The following is a 19,322-nucleotide window of genomic DNA, read 5'->3' as shown; positions in this document are numbered from 1 at the left end:
TCTGGTTTTTTACTGAAATGCCCAGTCGAAAAGGGACCCTAGCGGCTCCACTGGGTGGCGCAGCGGGGGGCCGGGGCTGGGGCTAGCGCCACACGACTCCCAGAAGCTGCCGCCAGATCCCACAGCCTCCATTGGTCGCGGTTCCTGGCCAATGGGAGCTGTGGAGCTGGCACTTGGAGCAAGGGCAGCGCACAGAGCCTCCCTGGCCGCCCATACGCCTAGGGGCTGCAGGGCATTTGAAAGAATGGACCACGGGTATCTCCTGGGCACTCTGCAGGCGTTCGGCTTGTGGCCCCAATTTGTGGGTTTTCTCCAGGTGCTATACACCTCCGCGGAGTGTTTGGCCAGGCTCAACAGGACCCTGACGGAGCCGCTCAGCTTCGGGCGGGGGTGCGGGGGGAGCAGGGTGCATCAGGGGTGTCCACTGTCGGGCCAGCTGTATAATCTGGCAGTTGAGCCCTTCCTCTATCTCCTCCATCGGAGGTTGACGGGGTTGGTGCTCCGTGAGCCGGAGTTGCAGCTGGTCCTGTCGGTGTATGTCGATGATGTGCTCCTCATGGTCCAGGACCCGGGTGATCTGATGCGGGTGGAGGCCCGCCAGGCAATCTACTTGGCGGCCTCCTGTGCCAGATCAACTGCGTCAAGACCTCTGGCCTGATGGTCGGGCATGGGTAGCAGACGAGCCCCCTCCCACCCGCGCTTCAAGCCATTCAGTGGAGCACAGGTCCACTGCTCTATCTCGGCGTTTACCTTTCCGCCACACATCCTTCTCCACCGGAGAACTGGCAGGATTTGGAGGCCAGGGTAGGTCAGCGGCTGTGGAGATCGACAGGGCTCCTCCGGTGCCTCTCCCTGCCTGGCTCCAAAGGGTAGCTCTGGCGTTCTTCTGGCCGGGGCTGCACTGGGTCTCTGCAGGGGTCCTGAGTCTTCCCCTGGAGGAGGGAAGACAGGGCTTGGTCTGCCTCCACAGCCAGGTCCATGTCTTCCGCCTCCAGGCCCTGCAGAGACTCCTTTATGCTGCAGGTAGTCCGGCATGGAGCACTTTGGTGCATGCCTTCCTCCACCACCTTCAAGGGCTCCAATACGCCAGGCAGCTCTTTTTTCTCCACCCGAGGGGTCTTCCACAAGACCTCTCCAAGCTGCCGGTCTTCTACCAGGACATCCTCCAGACTTGGAAGCAGTTCTCAGCGACCGGGTCCGTTGTGGCCACTGACAGGGCAGACCTCCTCGCAGAACCCCCTGCTACACAACCCCCACCTCTGTGTGCAGGTGGTGGAGTTCCCCTTGGTGCACCAGTGGTTGTCCTGGCAGAAACCACCAGAATCAGAGTCCTCCTGGAGTACGACTGGGGGGACCCCTGAACACTCGGTCGGCGCATGGGGCTCTCCACCCTTCTGACCCCTCCCCCCCCCGCATGCACTTCAGGAGGTGGGGGCAGCCTTGTTGCCCTCCTCTCAGGTTTTCCTTGAGTGGGTACTGCGACAGGGTGCTCCCCGCCCACCCCTCACCCTCTGAACCTTTTCATCGGGTCCCTGTCCCGTGAGCCCTCCCGGCCCCCTCCCTTCCACAATCCGAGCCAGCTGCATGCCCTGCAGCCAGTTCGCTTCCGAACCGCGCCAAGTAAACACCTCTACACGCTCATGCTCCACACGTTTTACTTCCTCACCTCGTGTCCCACCCTGATACCAAATGGCAGGATTATTTATCACCTGTGGAGGTGAGGAACCCTGGTGGGCCAGCCTCTCTATTCCACCCTGGTCGCACGGCCCACCAGGGATATCGGTTGGCGGCTCCTTCATGGATCCATGAGCACGGGCATGTACTTGGCATTGTTCACCCCATCCCTGACGCCTGCCCCTTTTGAGCCATTAGGGAGAAACTGGCGCACGCTTAGCTTGAATGCGCCAGGTTGTAGACCTTCTTCTGGCTCCTCCAGAACCTCCTGTTGAGGTTCTGTCTGCGCTTTTCCCCACACCTGTTTATATTTGCACACCCTGACCGTGGCCCCACGAAGTCGCAAGACCTCCTCATCAACCTCCTCCTGGCCCTGGCTAAAGTGACCATCTTCAACGCCGGGAGGAGGATGCAAGACGAGGGGGTGCTCTGCGACTGTGGGGCCTATTGCCGCTCCTCCCTGGTCTCGCATCCGGGCAGAGTTTCTCTGGATGGCGTCTGCTGGCTCCCTAGACACCTTTGAGGAACAGTGGGCGCTGTCCAGGGTTCTCTGCTCGGTGTCCCCCTCTGGATCCCTAGTTTTGCACCTTTGACCTTCACTCCTGATTCTGTTATTTCTTAGTTGTCACCTGAACTCATTTGGATCCCGGGTCCAGTGGTCCCTCCTGCAAGGCTGGAGGAGGGGCCTTTAGAAGCGGACGGGCTTGTGCCTGCCCGTCTCTCGGAGCTTTCCAATAAGGCCTAGGGGCTGCAGGGACCTGGCAGCCACTTCCTGGGAGCTGCGGTAAGCGCCACCAGGACCCTGCACCCTAATTCTCCGCCCCAGCCCCGGGCCCTTTCCCGCACCCAAACTCCCGCAGCCCACGCCCCAGAGCCCGCACCCCCAGCTGGAGCCCTCACCCTCCTTCCGCACCCCAGCCCGGTGAGAGCGAGCGAGGAGGGAAGGGGGATGGAGTGAATGGGGGCGGGGCCTTGGGAAAGGGGCAGGGCAGGGATGTTCGGTTTTGTGCCATTAGAAAGTAGGTAACCCTAGGGGGAGCAGGAAGCAGAGACGAGGTGCACAGGGACTCTAGGGTACAGGGGAGCACTGAGATAAGGAACAAGGACCAGGGGAGACCGGCCACAATTCCTGGAGACCTCAGGGCAATCCTGGAGGGTTGGCAACTGTAATTAGGACCCCCATCCAGACCACTGGGATTACTCACATGCTTAAAATTAAGCACATGACTAAGTGTTTGCAAGACAGGGAGACATTCTACTCCCATGTTTTAACCATTCTCAGCAGAGCAATCTCTGACCTCCTGATGCAATGACTGGAATCACACTCCTTTCTGCCTAACCTCGTGTCTCATTTTCACTCTTTAAAAATCATTCCTGATTATGCAGGTCAGAAAGGGCGACCGTCTGTCATTGGAAGATTTCCTGTCAGCTGGATCTTCCCCTTCCCGTTATGATTCAAAACTTTTTCCATACTGTGGCCCCCTGTTACACAAAGTTTCATGATTCCCCCCTCCCTTCTCGCCAAAAAGAAAGGGAAGGTTTGTACACATCCCTTGGACCTGTTAGCAATCTCCAGGTGGAGAAGCAAGGCTTTGCAACATTATTACAATACTTGTTAAACATCAAATGTTCTCCACATATTTTTGAATGTAACGTGTGATTTTAAAACACACAAATATGAAAACCTCTCCATATTTCCCTGGAATTCTGTCACTACTGCTTAAAGAACTCTCAGAGGATTCGTTTGTCTCTTTAGAACCAGTAAATATTTACTAACCGGGAATAAACATTCTGGTTTCCAATGTGTGTGCATATGACATTGGAACTTCTCTAGGCCACTGGTCTGAATTTGACCAGGACCGGACTAATTAAAAGTTGTTACCAATGACAGCTTAAAGGGGTTGGCAGGCTCAGCTCAGCTTCTGTTGAACAAGCCACCACTTCAATCTACGTGAGGCACCGGCAGATCCCAAGATGGCATCAACTGTCATAGTTCCATTGTGCGGCTATGTCAGTTTACAAAAACTGAGGATCTGCCAACTGGTTTTCCAAATAGCTCAGCACATGCAGTCGGTGCTAGATTTTGAAAATTGCTCAGCAGGTTAAGATGCAGGTGTCTTGGACATCTGGGTTTGTCATGATGGGGAGCGGTTTAGTGCCAAGCTCTTTTGGAAAATCTGGCCCTAATTGTTTTATTGGAAATCTCAGTAAAGTCCATTGAATGAAAAAATGTTTCACTTTAGCAGTTTCCCCCCAGTAATTTTTAAGAGATTTTGCTGGCTGGTGTTGGTAACATTGTGTTGTCAATAGTAAACTTTTAAAGGACACATACTTCGAAAGAGTGGAACTTCTGAAGATTACAGAGTGCTCTTTCAAAATGCCCTAATTCAAGATTTCTCTGGGGAAGTTTCTGCCACTTTTATTAGTCTCCTTTTCACACTGGCCATTAGGTGTCACTATAGTTCCACATCTCAAAACCACTGCCTGGGAGTCCTTTGAATAGGGGATTCTCTATTAAGTCTGTTCAGCCAATTCTATTTCATCCCAAACTGATTCTGGGAATCATTTCGTTAATCCGTTCGCTGTAATCTGTGAAACCAGTAATGCCTTAGATCAAATTTAGTCAGGCCTCCATTTTTGCATTTACAATTATTTGCGTAAGTAATTTAGGGCACAAAGGCCTCCTCATATCAGGAACTTGTCAGGTTTTTCGTATCATACTTTGTGGGTGTGCATTTACTTCATTTTAACTTCTGAGAGGGTATTTACCATTAAGGGTTCATATGCTGCACTGCGCTCAGTGGGCATGCAGAACACCCACTGTCACCAACGGAGAAATTATTAAATACATCAGGTAACATTCTGATTGAAGGTTTGTTTTGTTTAACTCTCGTTGGGGTCAATGAGTTTGATGGGGGTACAAGATAAGTAGACTTCAGGATTTCCCTGCTGTGTATACCCATAAATCCTTTCATTGTTCCTGTAAGTTTTCATAGCTGTCCAAGATGCAGACATAGAAAAGTGACTTTCCCAAGGTCAGACAGCAGATCAGGGTACATTCAAGAATAGAAACTATAGCTCCTGGCTCCTAGTCTAGTGACCTATTCACTAGCCCATCATGTTGCAAACTCTTGTACACTTTCTTGGAAAGGCTGATCTTCCATGGGGTTTAATAACTGGCAGTACCATAAATTCATAATAGAAAGGTAGAGATGAGGCAGCATGTAAAGAAAGGCTGGGATATGATCAAATGCATTTTGTTTATTAATATGAGACAGGGAAGGGGGTTTCCTTGTTAGCACCTTTGTAAATCTGGTGTACACGGAGTTCAGGAACCCTCTTCCTTCAATTATCACCTGCACACAGCATTCTGCTCCCTTTGTCAAGTCTCAGAAACCTACTTTGCAGCTGTAAACTTACAGAGCTACATGGTTTTTCGTGAGTTAAACAAGGAGCCCAGGGCCTGATTTTCAGTGTGGAGTAACCCCAGAACCAACTGAAGCCAATTTGATAGGTGCTCAGCACACCTAAAAAAATCAGTCCCCCTGGCTACTGAAAAGGCAGTTGAAGTCCATATAGCAGAATGAAATTCTAACTCAGGGATATTTCAAGAGTATGGAAAGTGCACAGCATAAGGCTGCTTCAGATCAATATGGGTAAAACTGCATTTCTTTATTTCCAGCTGTTTGCTTTCAGCTTTAGTTCTAGTTTACAACTTTTAAGCATGACAAGGCACTGGTGTAACATATCAATGATGACAGCCACAAGGGCAGAGACTTAGGGGAGGTCTGAATTACAGAGGGATGTATTGGAAACATTCACAGCCAGGTACTGGATATCAAAGTTCTTGAAACCAGTGAAATGAGACAATGAGGTAAGCCAATAGTTGATGGAAAGGAGGCTTTGATTGAGGGGTAGAAGTATCTTAGAGCAAGAAATAATAAACTAAGAATTTAACTAAAGGAAGGGATTAAACAAGGCACCTGACTTCATTAAGTTAATTAGCAGGGCTATATTAATACAGTGGAAGAAAGTAAGAGGGGAACAAAAGCAGAAGCATGCACTCTATGCCCAGACTGCTAAGACAAAAGTAAGGGAAACGAAGACAATGTGGCTAAATGACAGGATAATTTTCTTAGCAAAAAAAGTTTCTGCAGCCAGGCTCCGGGACATCACATTGTAAAGGGGGACTTGTTACGTCAAGTTGGTTTAGTTCTAGAAGCTGAGCAAGGGAGTTTGGATCCACTTATATTTGAAAAAAAAATAGTATGACTAGATGAGTCAGATCCTATGAAACTAAGGCAATTAAATCTACTTCAGGCAACTTTCGTCAAATGGCTGGCAGCCAGTTGCAGATTAGAAAGTGTAACGACAGTCTCTGATCAGAGTGCCCAATGTTAGGTTAAGTATGGGACTGAAGATTTCAGATGTTGGGGCGCTCAACTCCAACACTCTGCATTGTCACTCACACCTGTGCAAGGTGGGTGAAAACTATCAATTTCTGAGCAGGTAGCTTTTCACATCCACTTTGCACTGCTGTAAGTAAGTGCACAAGGTGCAAGGCACTGGTAAATCAGAGTCAGAGTAAGCACCACTGTAAGTTCTTCAAGGATGAGGAACAATGTAGAGAGCAAGCTACAAACTGGAGGATTCACTTAAGTTTCAGTTAGGGAAACCACACGTGAACCCAAGTTCTCAGGGCAGCACCAGCAAGATGAAGCTACAAGGGAGAGAATAAGTTGGAGTTATGTTCATGCAGCAGAAGTAAATGACTTTAGCATGCAGATCAAATGACAGCAAGGCTATGGTTTTTACCCCCACAGGGCTTTAATTTTGACCTTGCTATATAAACAAGTACAAAGAAACAAAACCAATGAGTGCATAAGGTAGCCATTACATGGAATTTGGGAAAGATGTATAGGAAACACCTTTATAGAATAGCACAAAGCTGGTAAGATGAGAAGTTGAGTCAACACATTCGAGGAAAGATAGGTAGGTATTGCGTTGGCTGACTTTAGGGGCTGGAGTCAAAATTTTCAATATTTTGTTCAAGATGGTGTTTATTATTGGCTGTAGCCAATGTATTCCTTTTGATCCTATTTTGAGATACTTTTAGACAAATGTTTCTAAAGCACTTGTACATGCCAAGTATGAAAACTGATGCACTTGTAAAAGGTTTGAGAGAAATGGATAGTTAAGCCAAATCCTATCTATTTCTCCCACAAACCTTCAGGCTTTTGGGGGAGCCACCTCTTATGCATGGAATGTCCTCCTGGAATGCTCCTTTAGGAAGCCATTAAAACCCACTTCTATGCCACCTATGGCAAGCTGGTAGACGGCAACTGCCAAGGTGGCCACTGGCATCTTTTCATTTATACATTTTAAACAGTTGTAAACTGTTTTTCCTCACCCTTCTCCTCTCCTAGCTATAGCATTTGGTCATCCCTTAAGCTGGTCTAGTTTTTCTACAACTTTATTTAGATAAGGGAATTGCACTGAGTAAAATAAACTTTTATCTATACATGGTATGTGTCTGTTTTCATAACAGTAACTACAACTGCATTAGGTTGTACTCATGAATAGTACAAAAACTCTTAGATTAGTCCCTATTCTAAACTTTTGTACAAAATTAGGCATTTGTACAGCACCAAAACTAGGGGGCTTCAAAGTAACTGAGGCTTCTGAGCACTATTGTAATAAAAGTCTTCTCCAACATTAAAGTATCTCTGAAAAGCTTGTCTGACTGCAGTACTTAAATGCAAGTTAATGGGTCATTATTGCTTCAACATACTAGTTTCATTATTAAGTCAGGACTCTATAAAGCAGCTAGTTCAGTACCAGGCAATTGCCCCAATAGACAATTTCATATTGTGGATATATAGGATTGGCAGAAAAGGTTTTGCTAGAGCTGAGTCACCTTCAGCAGCGCCACTGCTAAATGATGATTTACACAATAGGGTTAGGAGAGATCTCTCTGAGCATAAACTCAAGTTAGAAATATTTAATCAAACCCAAATGTGAATGTTTTTCTCATAACAGTATGAGACGTCTCAAACAGCCATTTATGGTAAGCTGCAATGAAACATTCCTTTTACAGTTGAGAAATCTAGAAGCAATAGCATTACTTAGGTAGAACTTTTTTTTGGTGCTGGGAATTGGTAAATGGCAAAAAATTAGTTGCAGAATAGTGAGCTCCGATTTGCCACCCACTATGGAGGTTTTGTAGAAAAGCTTTTAGAAAACTATTTAGTGTAATTTTGACACTTTTCCCTAGCATTGTTTTAACATTTTTCAGCAGAGGGTGCAAACCAATTATACCTGTAGACTAATGTACATGAACCTTAATCTAGAAGACAAATTTCAATATGTAAATTTGATTTCTAAAATTCCAAGTTTTATTAGTCTAATAGGTTTGGAACAGATAGTAGATAATGTTTTCACCCCTCAACTCATAGAGAGCTCACTGACCACTAGTGTTTATGTAGTTGCTCAAATGACCATAGTGCCCCTTCAAACTCAGTCATCAGAAGATAGTAACATTTGTGAATGCAAAATAGGTAGAATACCCAAATACAAGCTTCCAATGGTGTTTCAGTGACTTTAGGCTGTATTTTTTTGAACTTGGACTTGGTCATGAAGGGGTAAAACCACCAAATCATTACCCGCTCAACAGCCATTAAAATAGCAAGATCCTAAAGTATTTTAGAAAGACAGCCTTCATTCCCTCCAGTCAAACAAACCTCTTAGAATCCTACACAGGGGCTCACTCAATGATCTTTAACCCTTTACTGATCAACTGGACCTTCATAAGTAGGGACAGATTTCCAGTGCTAACACTTTAAATTATATTGGGTTATGCATCAAATAACCCCAAATCTATCAAATCGTGCCTTGACTACATCCATCTTTCTTGCATTTATTTATAGAATTTATTAAAAAAATCATTGCTTTTTCCAGTCCAATTATTTATTCTATCAGTTATAACTGTTACAAGTCAGATTGTTCACTTGATCTACATCAGATATTATACACTGCTCAAAGCTCTTGAACTCCATTGCTCAGTCAACAGCTGTATCAATCCTCTTCAATGCAGCTCACTGCTGAAATAAAACAAGACAATGAGTTCTACAAACAGCAGATCCATACATACATTAAATTATCTAAAACTGCAACTACTGACCAAGAGTTAGTCAAGTTATCAACACACACTTATTTCTCACAGGATATTAGCACAAGGCAAAACGTTAATTCTGGTACCTGTACATATGCCAAACCTAAAATCAAATTTCTCCAGTAATTTCTTACAAGGGAATGCACTGTAGATGGTACCTGCTTAGAAAGTTGATTGTTGGTACTGCTTTCATGAAATGCTCAGGAAGGCTGTTTCAGGCTCAAATGTCCATCTTCTCTTCAACCTGGTAAAGCAAATGTGTGTTACTAGCCATATCCAACCAAGGTGTTTACACTGCCACCCACCTCCCCAAACACAAGTCACATCATATACAAGGGTTTCACAAGCCATTCGCTGAACCCTATCACATCACAGAAGCACAGTCTGGGAAATTCCAGGGCTGGCTGATGCCTTTGATATACCAGCCAATATATATCATTTGATCCTTAAGCAGAGACAGTTAACCACTTTGACATGGCTGCTTAGGAACAGTGTGGGCTAGGGGAGAAAGTTAATGGCAACAAGTAAGATGGTAAAGAAAGCTACAATTAAGTGACTTAATGAGTCTAGGAAGAGTCTCAATAGATGAACACAAATCAAGTCAGGGAATTCTGTTTCCCATCTTGCTTCCATACCTACTAGGCAAGACATGACTGTATGCCCAACTCTGACCTGTGGAACTGAAGTTGTGCCACAAACCAAAGATTGCATAGGCATAGATTTAAAATTTTTCCATTAGTTGACCAAAACTGTCAGAGGAATATTTCACAGGTACATTAGACTTTCAAATGAGCTCTCAACAAGAGGAAGGATGCGGACATGAGCAAAAGGAGTTACCTCGAATTACAGGACTATTTCCACATATGAACTAGCCCAGAAAGCAGCTTTCGTCTCAGAGGTTTCTGTTGGAGGCACAACACTTCTTTTCTCCAAGGACACTGCAGTTTCCATACGCTAGCAGAGAATTCTTAGAACTTGTAAGGCAATGACAAAGCTAGCTAATTAAGTCAATTTGTCTACCTTGGAACACTGTGTCAAACCAGTAACTACTCGTTCTCAAAAGACTGATTCAGACTACAAATTTCAATGTCTGCTTATTTTATGAAAATCCTGAACTGTCCTCTGACTAAACTGGCCAGCTAGTTTTTTCCCTCCACTTTTGCTGATCTAAATGTAACAAGTTAGTCATTACAATTCCCTAGAGTATACTTTTAGTCGTCTGCCACTAGATAATTTGACTATTTTTGTGAAAACATCTTGACAGTAATTCACATGTCAAGACCAGTTAAGATTACATTCTCTCCAATGGTCAGTAAGTCTAGCTTGCTTTAATACTCCTATCACTAGGCTCTCTTCTCTAGAGTCCTCCTTATTACTTGGTTTGTTCACAAGATCTTCAAGGACTGTGTTGTGCAATGAAATGTAAATGTCAAGAGCAGAGTTCATTTCAGACGGTCTTTTAATAGGCTTCGTAAAGCCAAAGAAAACTGTATACAAGAATCCTTTACCACTTCAAATACAATATCAATGGAATATGCATATTTCTTCCAGTAAAAAAAGGACAATATAAATAAACATTTTCAAGAACCTCTTTTATGGTAAGTTTGCGAGAGTCTATTTCTGGGTAATTTACATCATACAGTAAAAATACCGTTATGCAGGTTGAACATACAAGCAAGTTTCTCTTTAAGTATATCAAGGTGGTTTGCCTTCCAATTTACACCCAGGCTGCATGCCTACCTTGCTACACTAAAGGAATGTTACAAGAGACGAAGGTAATGCACTTTAAAAAAAATATAAAGTCCACAGCTTGTTCAGCTTCCAGTGAACATTGAATCAAAGGTCCTTTTCTATCTCAAAAAACTGAATTAGGGCCCCAACTTCACAACTTTTAAAAAAACACCTTGGCTTATCACAGAGGATAAAATAAAATCCGTAGTGCTTTCAAAAAAGATTAAAAACACTTGGAAACAGAGCTTTCTTAAAGAAAAGTCTAATCAGACCATCTTATATCAGAAGCTGTCAGGCTGTGTTTGACAAGATCAGAACTGATAATACTACAAAAGTGAAAATACAAGTAGATGTACTACACAATAACGATTTCAGCGAAGCTCCAAAAATCTTTATAAATACAGCCATTGGAAGGACGATCTTGAGTCAGGAAGGATTTTTACTCGTTGTGTGTAGCTGAGGACAAGAAGCAGGCACAATTGTAAAGGCACCGAAGCATAGACAAGTTCCAGCATTTTACTCCCTCTATTATTTGAGAGGCTAGTGCTAGTTCACTAGAGCTTAAGAGAACTTCCCCCACCCTTGATTAAAGTTTGTTAGAGGGCATTTGGAGTTTTGCTTAATTCTCGAACTTCAAGTATGTGAGTATTTACTACTTGCTTGCCTTAAGATCCAAGCAAGTCCTACACATGCATTAAAATTAGGAAGTTAAGTGGCAAACATTTCCAAGGCCTGGTTGCAAATAGACTGGTTCTTATGGGCAAGAACAAAGAGTGCGATACGGTCCAACTGAGCCTTACAGTATTTCCAGACTTCAACAGGTCAATCGATTTAGAGAGCTCCCAAGGCAGTGTATTCTTCGTTCCCTTTTGAACTAAAACTTACCGTAACTGTCATAGTTGTCTCTGTAGGACCCTCCTGAAGACCTGTCACCATAGCCACCTTGATTCCTGCTGGTAAAAATAAAAATTTGTTTGTTTTACGAAACATGCTGCGATCGATACACATTACGCTTTGGCTGTGCTATTGTGACTGAGCCTTTACGTCCCAGTCAAGTTGTTAACTGAGTTATTTCAGGGCTGGTGTGACAAAAACCTCAACAGTCAGCAGTCTGAACTCTTACAGTCTACTTTCATTGTGTTTACCTGCTGCTATAGTAGTCTCTAGACCCATTATATCCACCACTTCTGGAATCGAATCTGCTTCCTCCATAGCCTCTGTCTCCACCTCCTTGAATGGACACAATAAAGGACCAATTAACATATTGAAAAATTTCTCAGTGTCAAGTCAGTTATTGAAAACCAGTTACACTAACTCACCTCTAGAGAAGCCACGGCCCCCCCGACCTCTGCCTCCACGGAAAAAGCCTCTGCCACCTGATGAACCCCCTCTGTATCCACGAGATCTGTTTTCGGATGATTTACCTGCCTGGTCAACTCTAATCTGACGCCCATCAACAGACTAAAAACAAAACAGGAAAAAAAAAAATGAACTGTACCAGTATTTACCTGCTTTTAAAACTTAACAGCAGTTGCCAAATAAGCTGTCCAAACTTAAGGTACAAATTGGAAAAAGTTTGTTTTAGTCATTTGTGTCCATAATGGTTTGCCCCCATATCCAAAATTACAATCAAGTCACCACCATTAAATAATATTTACAGAGCATTCAATAAAAATATTGCTTGAAATAAGAAAAAGGGCAAGTCTGCCTATCTAGGTTTCCTTCATATTTGTAGACTTGCACATTACTTTAACTGCTCCTAAAAATTTTAATATTTCATTATGTTGCCAAAATATTTTAATTCTAAGCCCCCAATGGTTAATTCTGCTTAACAGAAAAACAGAGTATTACTACTCCGGAGATCATAGTATCATGATTCTGCAGCTCTGTACACAGACTCTGAAAAAACGGAACTCGGGATCTCCTTACCTTTCCATTCATAGCCATCATTGCATCTTTAGCATCATCTATGTTCTCAAAAGTAACAAACCCAAAGCCTCTGGACCTCTGGGTCTCTCTGTCTTTCACCACGACCACTGAAAAGCAAAGACACTATTGGCACATATCCACTCGATCAGAAAAAGATAAAACTCATCACAACCACTTAATTTGTTCTTACCTTCAGATATCTGTCCGTATTTAGAAAAGACTTGCTCCAGTGACTGTTCATTGGTATCAAAACTCAGTCCACCAACAAAGAGCTTTCCCTCATCTGATGCCATTTTGTTCTGTAAACAAAGACATTACATCCACTGTTAAATCCCACACGAAAAGTTATTTTTGCTGCTTTAGTATATCAGAATCACACAGGACCAAGGGATTAATTCACTAGACCGGTGTCACCGGGACCATAATTCTTGTATATCAATACCACAGCTGCTAGTACTAAGCTGCCATGTGCAATTCACAGAAGAGAACCACAGCTTTGTACCTAGAGAGGTCCATTTGATAGTCAGCCTCCATGTAAACACAAAGTTGATTCAAAGTGTTTATTTCAAGAAATTAGCCCGATTTCAGAAATGAGGAGACCACAGAGAATGTAATTTATCCCCGCAGCCAAGCAATATCCCCCCCCCAAGACCAGAACCCCTATGTGTGTTCCCCAATGCACAGTATCACAGCAGGCCTGGCGCTATCACCCAGATCCATCTGCATGGTCCATTTCCTTACTCTCCATCCATAGAGAACAAGCACCAGTGGGTCCCTATCAGGCAGAGCCCTTCCCACCCCGTTCAGGCTCGGATATCGATCATCAGGCCAGAGAGCAAGCGGCTGCCGTAGTGCGTGGTAACATCGCCCAGCGCTAGGGCCACTTAGGGACTGAGGCTGCCTTTGGAGTGGCTGTGGCTAGAGTGTGTGGGTCTAACGACTCCCCGCAGCTCAGGAGCACGCCGCCAGGGCGGGAACCAAGATGCCCTACACCCGCTGCGTTCCCTCGCACGCATGCGCGTTGTGGAAGCGCGCGCCAGCTTCACGGCATTGCCGGCACCCGGGAAGGCGCATGCGCAAACGATCCATTGTCTGAGGCAGGCGCGCACACATCCTGCGCCAAGCAGCCCAGCCTTAGCGCCTCCCACCTTGCCCCGCCCATTCGGCGCATGCGCGCTGCTAAGATGGGAAGCCATTTTGCGCCGGCCGAGACCGGGCGCCATTTTGTTTCCGAAGGGGCGTCGTTGTTAACTGCTCGCCCTTCCCCCTAACAACAGCCCAAGCGGTGCGCTTCGTCCTGCTGGGGACTCCAGCGGTTGACAAGGGTGAATACGGAGCGGAAGGCGGACAGAGCGACCCTATCCGTTTCTCCCTCTAGGGAAAGCAGCTGCTCCTATGGGGCACCGCCTTGCAGAGCGCGCCTCCGCCTGAGGCAATATTGCCTCCCCCGGCCCTTCCCCGCCTCTCCCCAGGCTCCTTACCAGTCCTGAGTGAGTGCAAACGCAGCACAACGCTTCAAAGTCCCAGCACGATGTACGCTGAGAGCTGGCGGCGCAGCTGCTTATATAGCCCCTTGTCTGGCCCCGCCCTGGTCATGAATATGCAAATCGCCACCCGCCGGGATGAGGTAACTCCGCGTCTGTTCGAGCACCGCCTCGCCTCCTGATTGGCCGCCGCCTGGTTAATATTCATAAGACGCTGAGAGGGAAGTGATGCACGCTTCGCATTCCCCACGTGGGGTGGAGTGTGGCGGAAAGTGCTGATTGGATGGGAGGGGGAGAAAGTTTGCAGACGCGTTCCTGTGGGATGAGAGAGTGGAAGATATTGATTGGCTACGGCCTCCCCAGCCAGGCGCAGCCCTCCCCCTTTCCCCTGCCCACAGACTCACCCCGGGCCGGGCAGGGGGCGGGGCTGTGATGCCCTAGTTTCGCGCCCTTCGCAGCAATGCGGCGCCCGCTGCCGCTGCTGGAACAAAGGGGCCGCCTGAGGCGGCGGCGCCATCTTGGATGGGGGAGGGCCGCTTCGTGCGTTGCCATGACCCACCATGCCCCGCGGGACAGAGCCTCGTCTGGCTGGGCCCGCCTCGCAAGGGCGCCCGCAGCGTGGGCCCAGCACCGCCCGACCAGCCCTGTATCCCCGGTGCACGCCATAGCACAGCCTGTCCGTCGTCCCTCGGGGGTCCCCTCTGTGACCCCAAGCACAGCGCCCTACACAGCCCATGTCCCCCATAGCACAGCCCAGGGTAACCCCATGTGCCCCCAGACACTGCATGTTCCCCCCTGCACAGCCCCCCATAACCCCCGCATCCCCCAAACACCCCATGTGCCCCCCACACCCCATCTGCCCCAAAGCACAGCCCCCCATAACCCCATATTCCCCGACACCCCATCTGCCCCAAAGCACAGCCCCCACATAACCCCATGTGCCCCTGACACCCCATATTCCCTGACACCCCATCTGCCCCAAAGCACAGCCCCCACATAACCCCATGTGCCCCAGACACCCCATATTCCCTGACACCCCATCTGCCCCAAAGCACAGCCCCCCATAACCCCCGCATCCCCCAAACATCCCATGTGCCCCTGACACCCCATCTGCCCCAAAGCACAGCCCCCACATAACCCCATGTGCCCCTGACACCCCATCTGCCCCAAATCACAGCCCCCACATAACCCCATGTGCCCCAGACACCCCATATTCCCCGACACCCCATCTGCCCCAAAGCACAGCCCCCACATAACCCCATGTGCCCCAGACACCCCATATTCCCCAACACCCCATCTGCCCCAAAGCACAGCCCCCCATAACCCCCACATCCCCCCAAACATCCCATGTGCCCCAGACACCCCATCTGCCCCAAAGCACAGCCCCCACATAACCCCATGTGCCCCCAGACACCCCATCTGCCCCAAAGCACAGCCCCCACATAACCCCATGTGCCCCCAGACACCCCATACTCCAAGACACCCCATCTGCCCCAAAGCACAGCCCCCACATAACCCCATGTGCCCCCCACACCCCATCTGCCCCAAAGCACAGCCCCCACATAACCCCATGTGCCCCCAGACACCCCATATTCCCAGACACCCCATCTGCCCCAAAGCATAGCCCCCACATAACCCCATGTGCCCCAGACACCCCATCTGCCCCAAATCACAGCCCCCACATAACCCCATGTGCCCCAGACACCCCATATTCCCCAACACCCCATCTGCCCCAAAGCACAGGCCCCCACATAACCCCATGTGCCCCCAGACACCCCATATTCCCAGATACCCCATCTGCCCCAAAGCATAGCCCCCACATAACCCCATGTGCCCCCAGACACCCCATATTCCCAGACACCCCATCTGCCCCAAAGCACAGCCCCCACATAACCCCATGTGCCCCCAGACACCCCATATTCCCCAACACCCCATCTGCCCCAAAGCACAGCCCCCACATAACCCCATGTGCCCCCAGACACCCCATATTCCCCAACACCCCATCTGCCCCAAAGCACAGCCCCCACATAACCCCATGTGCCCCCAGACACCCCATCTGCCCCAAATCACAGCCCCCACATAACCTCCTTGTGCACCCAAAACAGCCCCTGCACACAGCCCATGTGCCCTGACACCTCATCTGCTCCAACGCTCAGCCCCCACCTACTTCCCATGTGCCCCCCACAGTTCCTTCTGGCCCCTGATACCCCTGTACCCCCAAACTGCAGCCTACCGAACACGCTTACACTGTTAATATCTCACTTGTCTGTTTAGCTTGTAAGGAACCCAGGGTGCAACACAATGGGGCCGGATCCTGACTGGGGCCTCTAGGCACTACCGTATAAATAATAATAACTGGACTACAGCTTCCCTCCGTGCGGGACTGGGAGGGTGGCTGAGAAGAATCAGTAACAGGGTAGGTAGGGTAAGAAGATGAGCTCCAAAGTGCCCTGCCCTGGCTGTCATTTTAAATCACCACAGAAATTGGGTGTTTTTATGTTGATGCCTGTGGAAGGGAGACATAATTGCTTTGGGTTCACTTTAAACATCATGCATCTCCCACACTGAAGCATGGCACAGGGAGATGATTTATAAAGCAGTGTCTTGGTGGTGTCCCCTCCTCACAAACACACACACTCTGTTAACCATCCATATCTGAAAACTGGGAGTGTCCCTATTTTTAGGGCATGCCCTTGTGTCCCTGTCTAAGCACCATAAAGCAATTCCATCTCCCCAGTCCCATCATGGCAGTGCCTAGGTAGATAATTTATAAAGCAAGTCATCCCCCTACACTGAAGGGTTATGCTGATTCATAAAGTGATCCTGGGCCACTTAAAAACAGAGCAGAGGCAGAGACATACAAGCAAAAGGAAAAAAGAGAAGGTGTTCAGATGAGCTTTAAATGAGATGGAGATTGTTATTGCAAAGGAAGGACTCAAAATCATTTTACTTTGCCATTCTGATCAAGACATACACACAGAGTCCCCCCCCCCCCCCCATCCCCTAACCACTCTCTGTTTGTAATGTTAATAGCATTCCCAGTCAGAGCAAAGAAAGGAGAAAAACATCTGAGAGGCTTTCTACTTTACATTTAGATCAGGGCTGCTGTAATTTGGTTGATTTCCTAATGGATGTGGAAACAAAAGCAGCAATAGGAACCGCAATCAAATCCAAAGGAGTCGTCTGCCTGCCGTTGTTATGTAAAAGTATTGGGTTATTCCCACCCATTTTTGGAGCTGTGGACAGAGGAAAAGGGAACTCATCTGACAACTGCTTTGATGTCCCATCTCGTAAACAGATTTTCCATGTTGGTACAGTAATAATAAAATACAGTCAAAAGCAACAGAGAGTCCTGTGGCACCTTTAAGACTAACAGAAGTATTGGGAGCATAAGCTTGCATCTGAAGAAGTGAGGTTCTTACCCACGAAAGCTTATGCTCCCAATACTTCTGGTAGTCTTAAAGGTGCCACAGGACCCTCTGTTGCTTTTTACAGATTCAGACTAACACGGCTACTCCTCTGATAAAATACAGTAGAATCTCAAGTATCAGGGGGTGGCCATGTTAGTCTGTATCCACAAAAACAACAAGGAGTCTGGTGGCATCTTAAAGACTAACAGATTTATTTGGGCATAAGCTTTTGTGGGTAAAAAAAAATCACTTCTTCAGATGCATGGAGAATCTCACTAACTCTCACTTCCCTAATCTACACACAAAAATATGGTGGTTTCACTACTTTTCAACAAAGCTTTCACAGTAAACCACTGTCTATAGGTCTCATATGACAGTACTAAGAAAGACATCATTGCTTCTGCAAAATATACACCACCAATAATATATTGTACTATGAAGTATTCAATAACATAACTACAGCTAACCAAAAATGTTTAGTGATTCATCGACCTTGCTTTATTATTGTGTTTTGTTTGTTTACTGATTAATTTGCAACATTTATTAATCTCCAAGTAATTCATGCAAACTAATAAAAATCATAATATATTTTATATACACTCTCTTAGTGCTTAAATGTATCCTAGATGCTTTGCAATAAAACAACATAGATAATAATACCAACAAATAAATAAATACAATTAAAGCAACAATTAAAAAGAACATGATGAGATATAATTATATACATATAATAAAAACTAAATAGCAGTAACAAGTGGTACAGTATTGCAGACAAAGAACTCATTCATTTGTTGTTGATTTTAAATGTCATGTATTTCCTTTTTAATACAGTGATGTCAAATCTTGGCTTAAAATATGGAACAATCATGAATTGCTTTTAATTCTATCTAATATTGCATAAGATTTTGCATTCATCAGAATTAATGATCATTTAAAAAGTTGTCGGGATTGGGGAGGGTAGACTTGTGTGGATTTGGGATTGCAAATCCATTTTTGCCCTTGGAGGGGAAGAGAAACAAAACAATCAAGCTGGCCCTGAGCTTGAATTCCTAGCATGGCTGCTTTGATTAAATCAGAGACACATTAACATCCGCATTCCTGGTTTGTGGTGAGAGCGGATAAAGTGACCTTGAAGTGTGGAGCAATTTTATAAGTGGAGATATAGAACATTTTACTGTATGTAGGACACTGGCGCTCTGGCAGTGGGCTGGGGGAGGGAGAAGACCAATGCTCTTGTTCCTAGGGCCTTTGCTATGGGGAATATTAAAGGGGAACAAACACTTTTATTTTGAAAAGCATTTTTTGTTCCCGACACAAAACTGACACAAGTTCAATGTTTCTCACGTAACACAGCTGATTTTTCATTTGTAATTTCAGTCCATTTTTTGCTTTAAAATGCTGCTATCCAGGCTCCAAGGGACAGATCCTCAGTTGCTGTAAATCAGTGTTGCTCTGTCCAAAGCTGAGGACCTAGTCCCTAAGGTCTGATTCATCTTCTTTTAAAGTCATTGGAAGGACTGCCACTGATTTGGGATTGGGCCTAAAGGCAGAGGGCCTGACTCTGATCTGATTTATATCAGCGTAAATTAAGATTAATTCCGTGGAAACCCATGGGGTTATACCAGTCAGTGAGATCAGAATCAGGCTGGTTCTCATAGCCCCTCATCGTTTCCTTGTCCCACATCTTGCACTCCCAGGAGGCTTAATTTGCTCCACAGCCGTTTATTCCACCCAGTTTATCCCCAGGGCATTAGTAACACAGCATATGTCACATTGGCTCATAAACAAGGAGAATGCACCAGTGGCTCCCTGGAATAATATTCTGTAGGCAAAGATTTCACCTGCTTGGCACTGTAACGAGTTTGTCTGTTCCACACGATTAGCACCTTGAGCTATTCATATCAGGAAATTCTCTTCATGTGT

The 19,322-nt window shown here is 46.4% G+C and overlaps 1 protein-coding gene across 4 annotated transcripts; it reads right to left on the bottom strand.

Moving 5' to 3' along the window:
• Nucleotides 1-8,295: 8,295 nt before the first annotated feature.
• On the bottom strand, nucleotides 8,296-14,090 carry CIRBP (cold inducible RNA binding protein). 4 transcript variants are annotated; one of them, XR_008443244.1, is made up of 8 exons: nucleotides 13,987-14,090; nucleotides 12,696-12,804; nucleotides 12,506-12,612; nucleotides 11,896-12,037; nucleotides 11,722-11,806; nucleotides 11,462-11,529; nucleotides 9,004-9,089; nucleotides 8,296-8,774 (listed from the first exon to the last, which is right to left on the bottom strand). XR_008443244.1 is itself a non-coding variant. In XM_054013823.1 (7 exons), exons 2-7 carry the CDS (start codon nucleotides 12,796-12,798, stop codon nucleotides 11,016-11,018), a joined length of 522 nt encoding a protein of 173 aa, XP_053869798.1. In that variant the 5' UTR covers nucleotides 12,799-12,804; nucleotides 13,987-14,090; the 3' UTR covers nucleotides 10,287-11,015. The 4 variants fall into 4 exon arrangements, 2 of the variants coding, with proteins under 2 accessions (XP_053869798.1, XP_053869799.1); XR_008443245.1 differs by having other exon boundaries at nucleotides 11,462-11,526; XM_054013823.1 differs by lacking the exons at nucleotides 8,296-8,774; nucleotides 9,004-9,089 and adding an exon at nucleotides 10,287-11,032.
• Between the last annotated feature and the right edge of the window lie 5,232 nt (nucleotides 14,091-19,322).

This window comes from Malaclemys terrapin, chromosome 24, assembly GCF_027887155.1.
Source record: "Malaclemys terrapin pileata isolate rMalTer1 chromosome 24, rMalTer1.hap1, whole genome shotgun sequence".
Taxonomy (NCBI): Eukaryota; Metazoa; Chordata; order Testudines; family Emydidae; genus Malaclemys; species Malaclemys terrapin.
The sequence above is the reverse complement of the archived record's forward strand: the minus strand, read 5'-3'. Positions and strand labels throughout refer to the sequence as shown.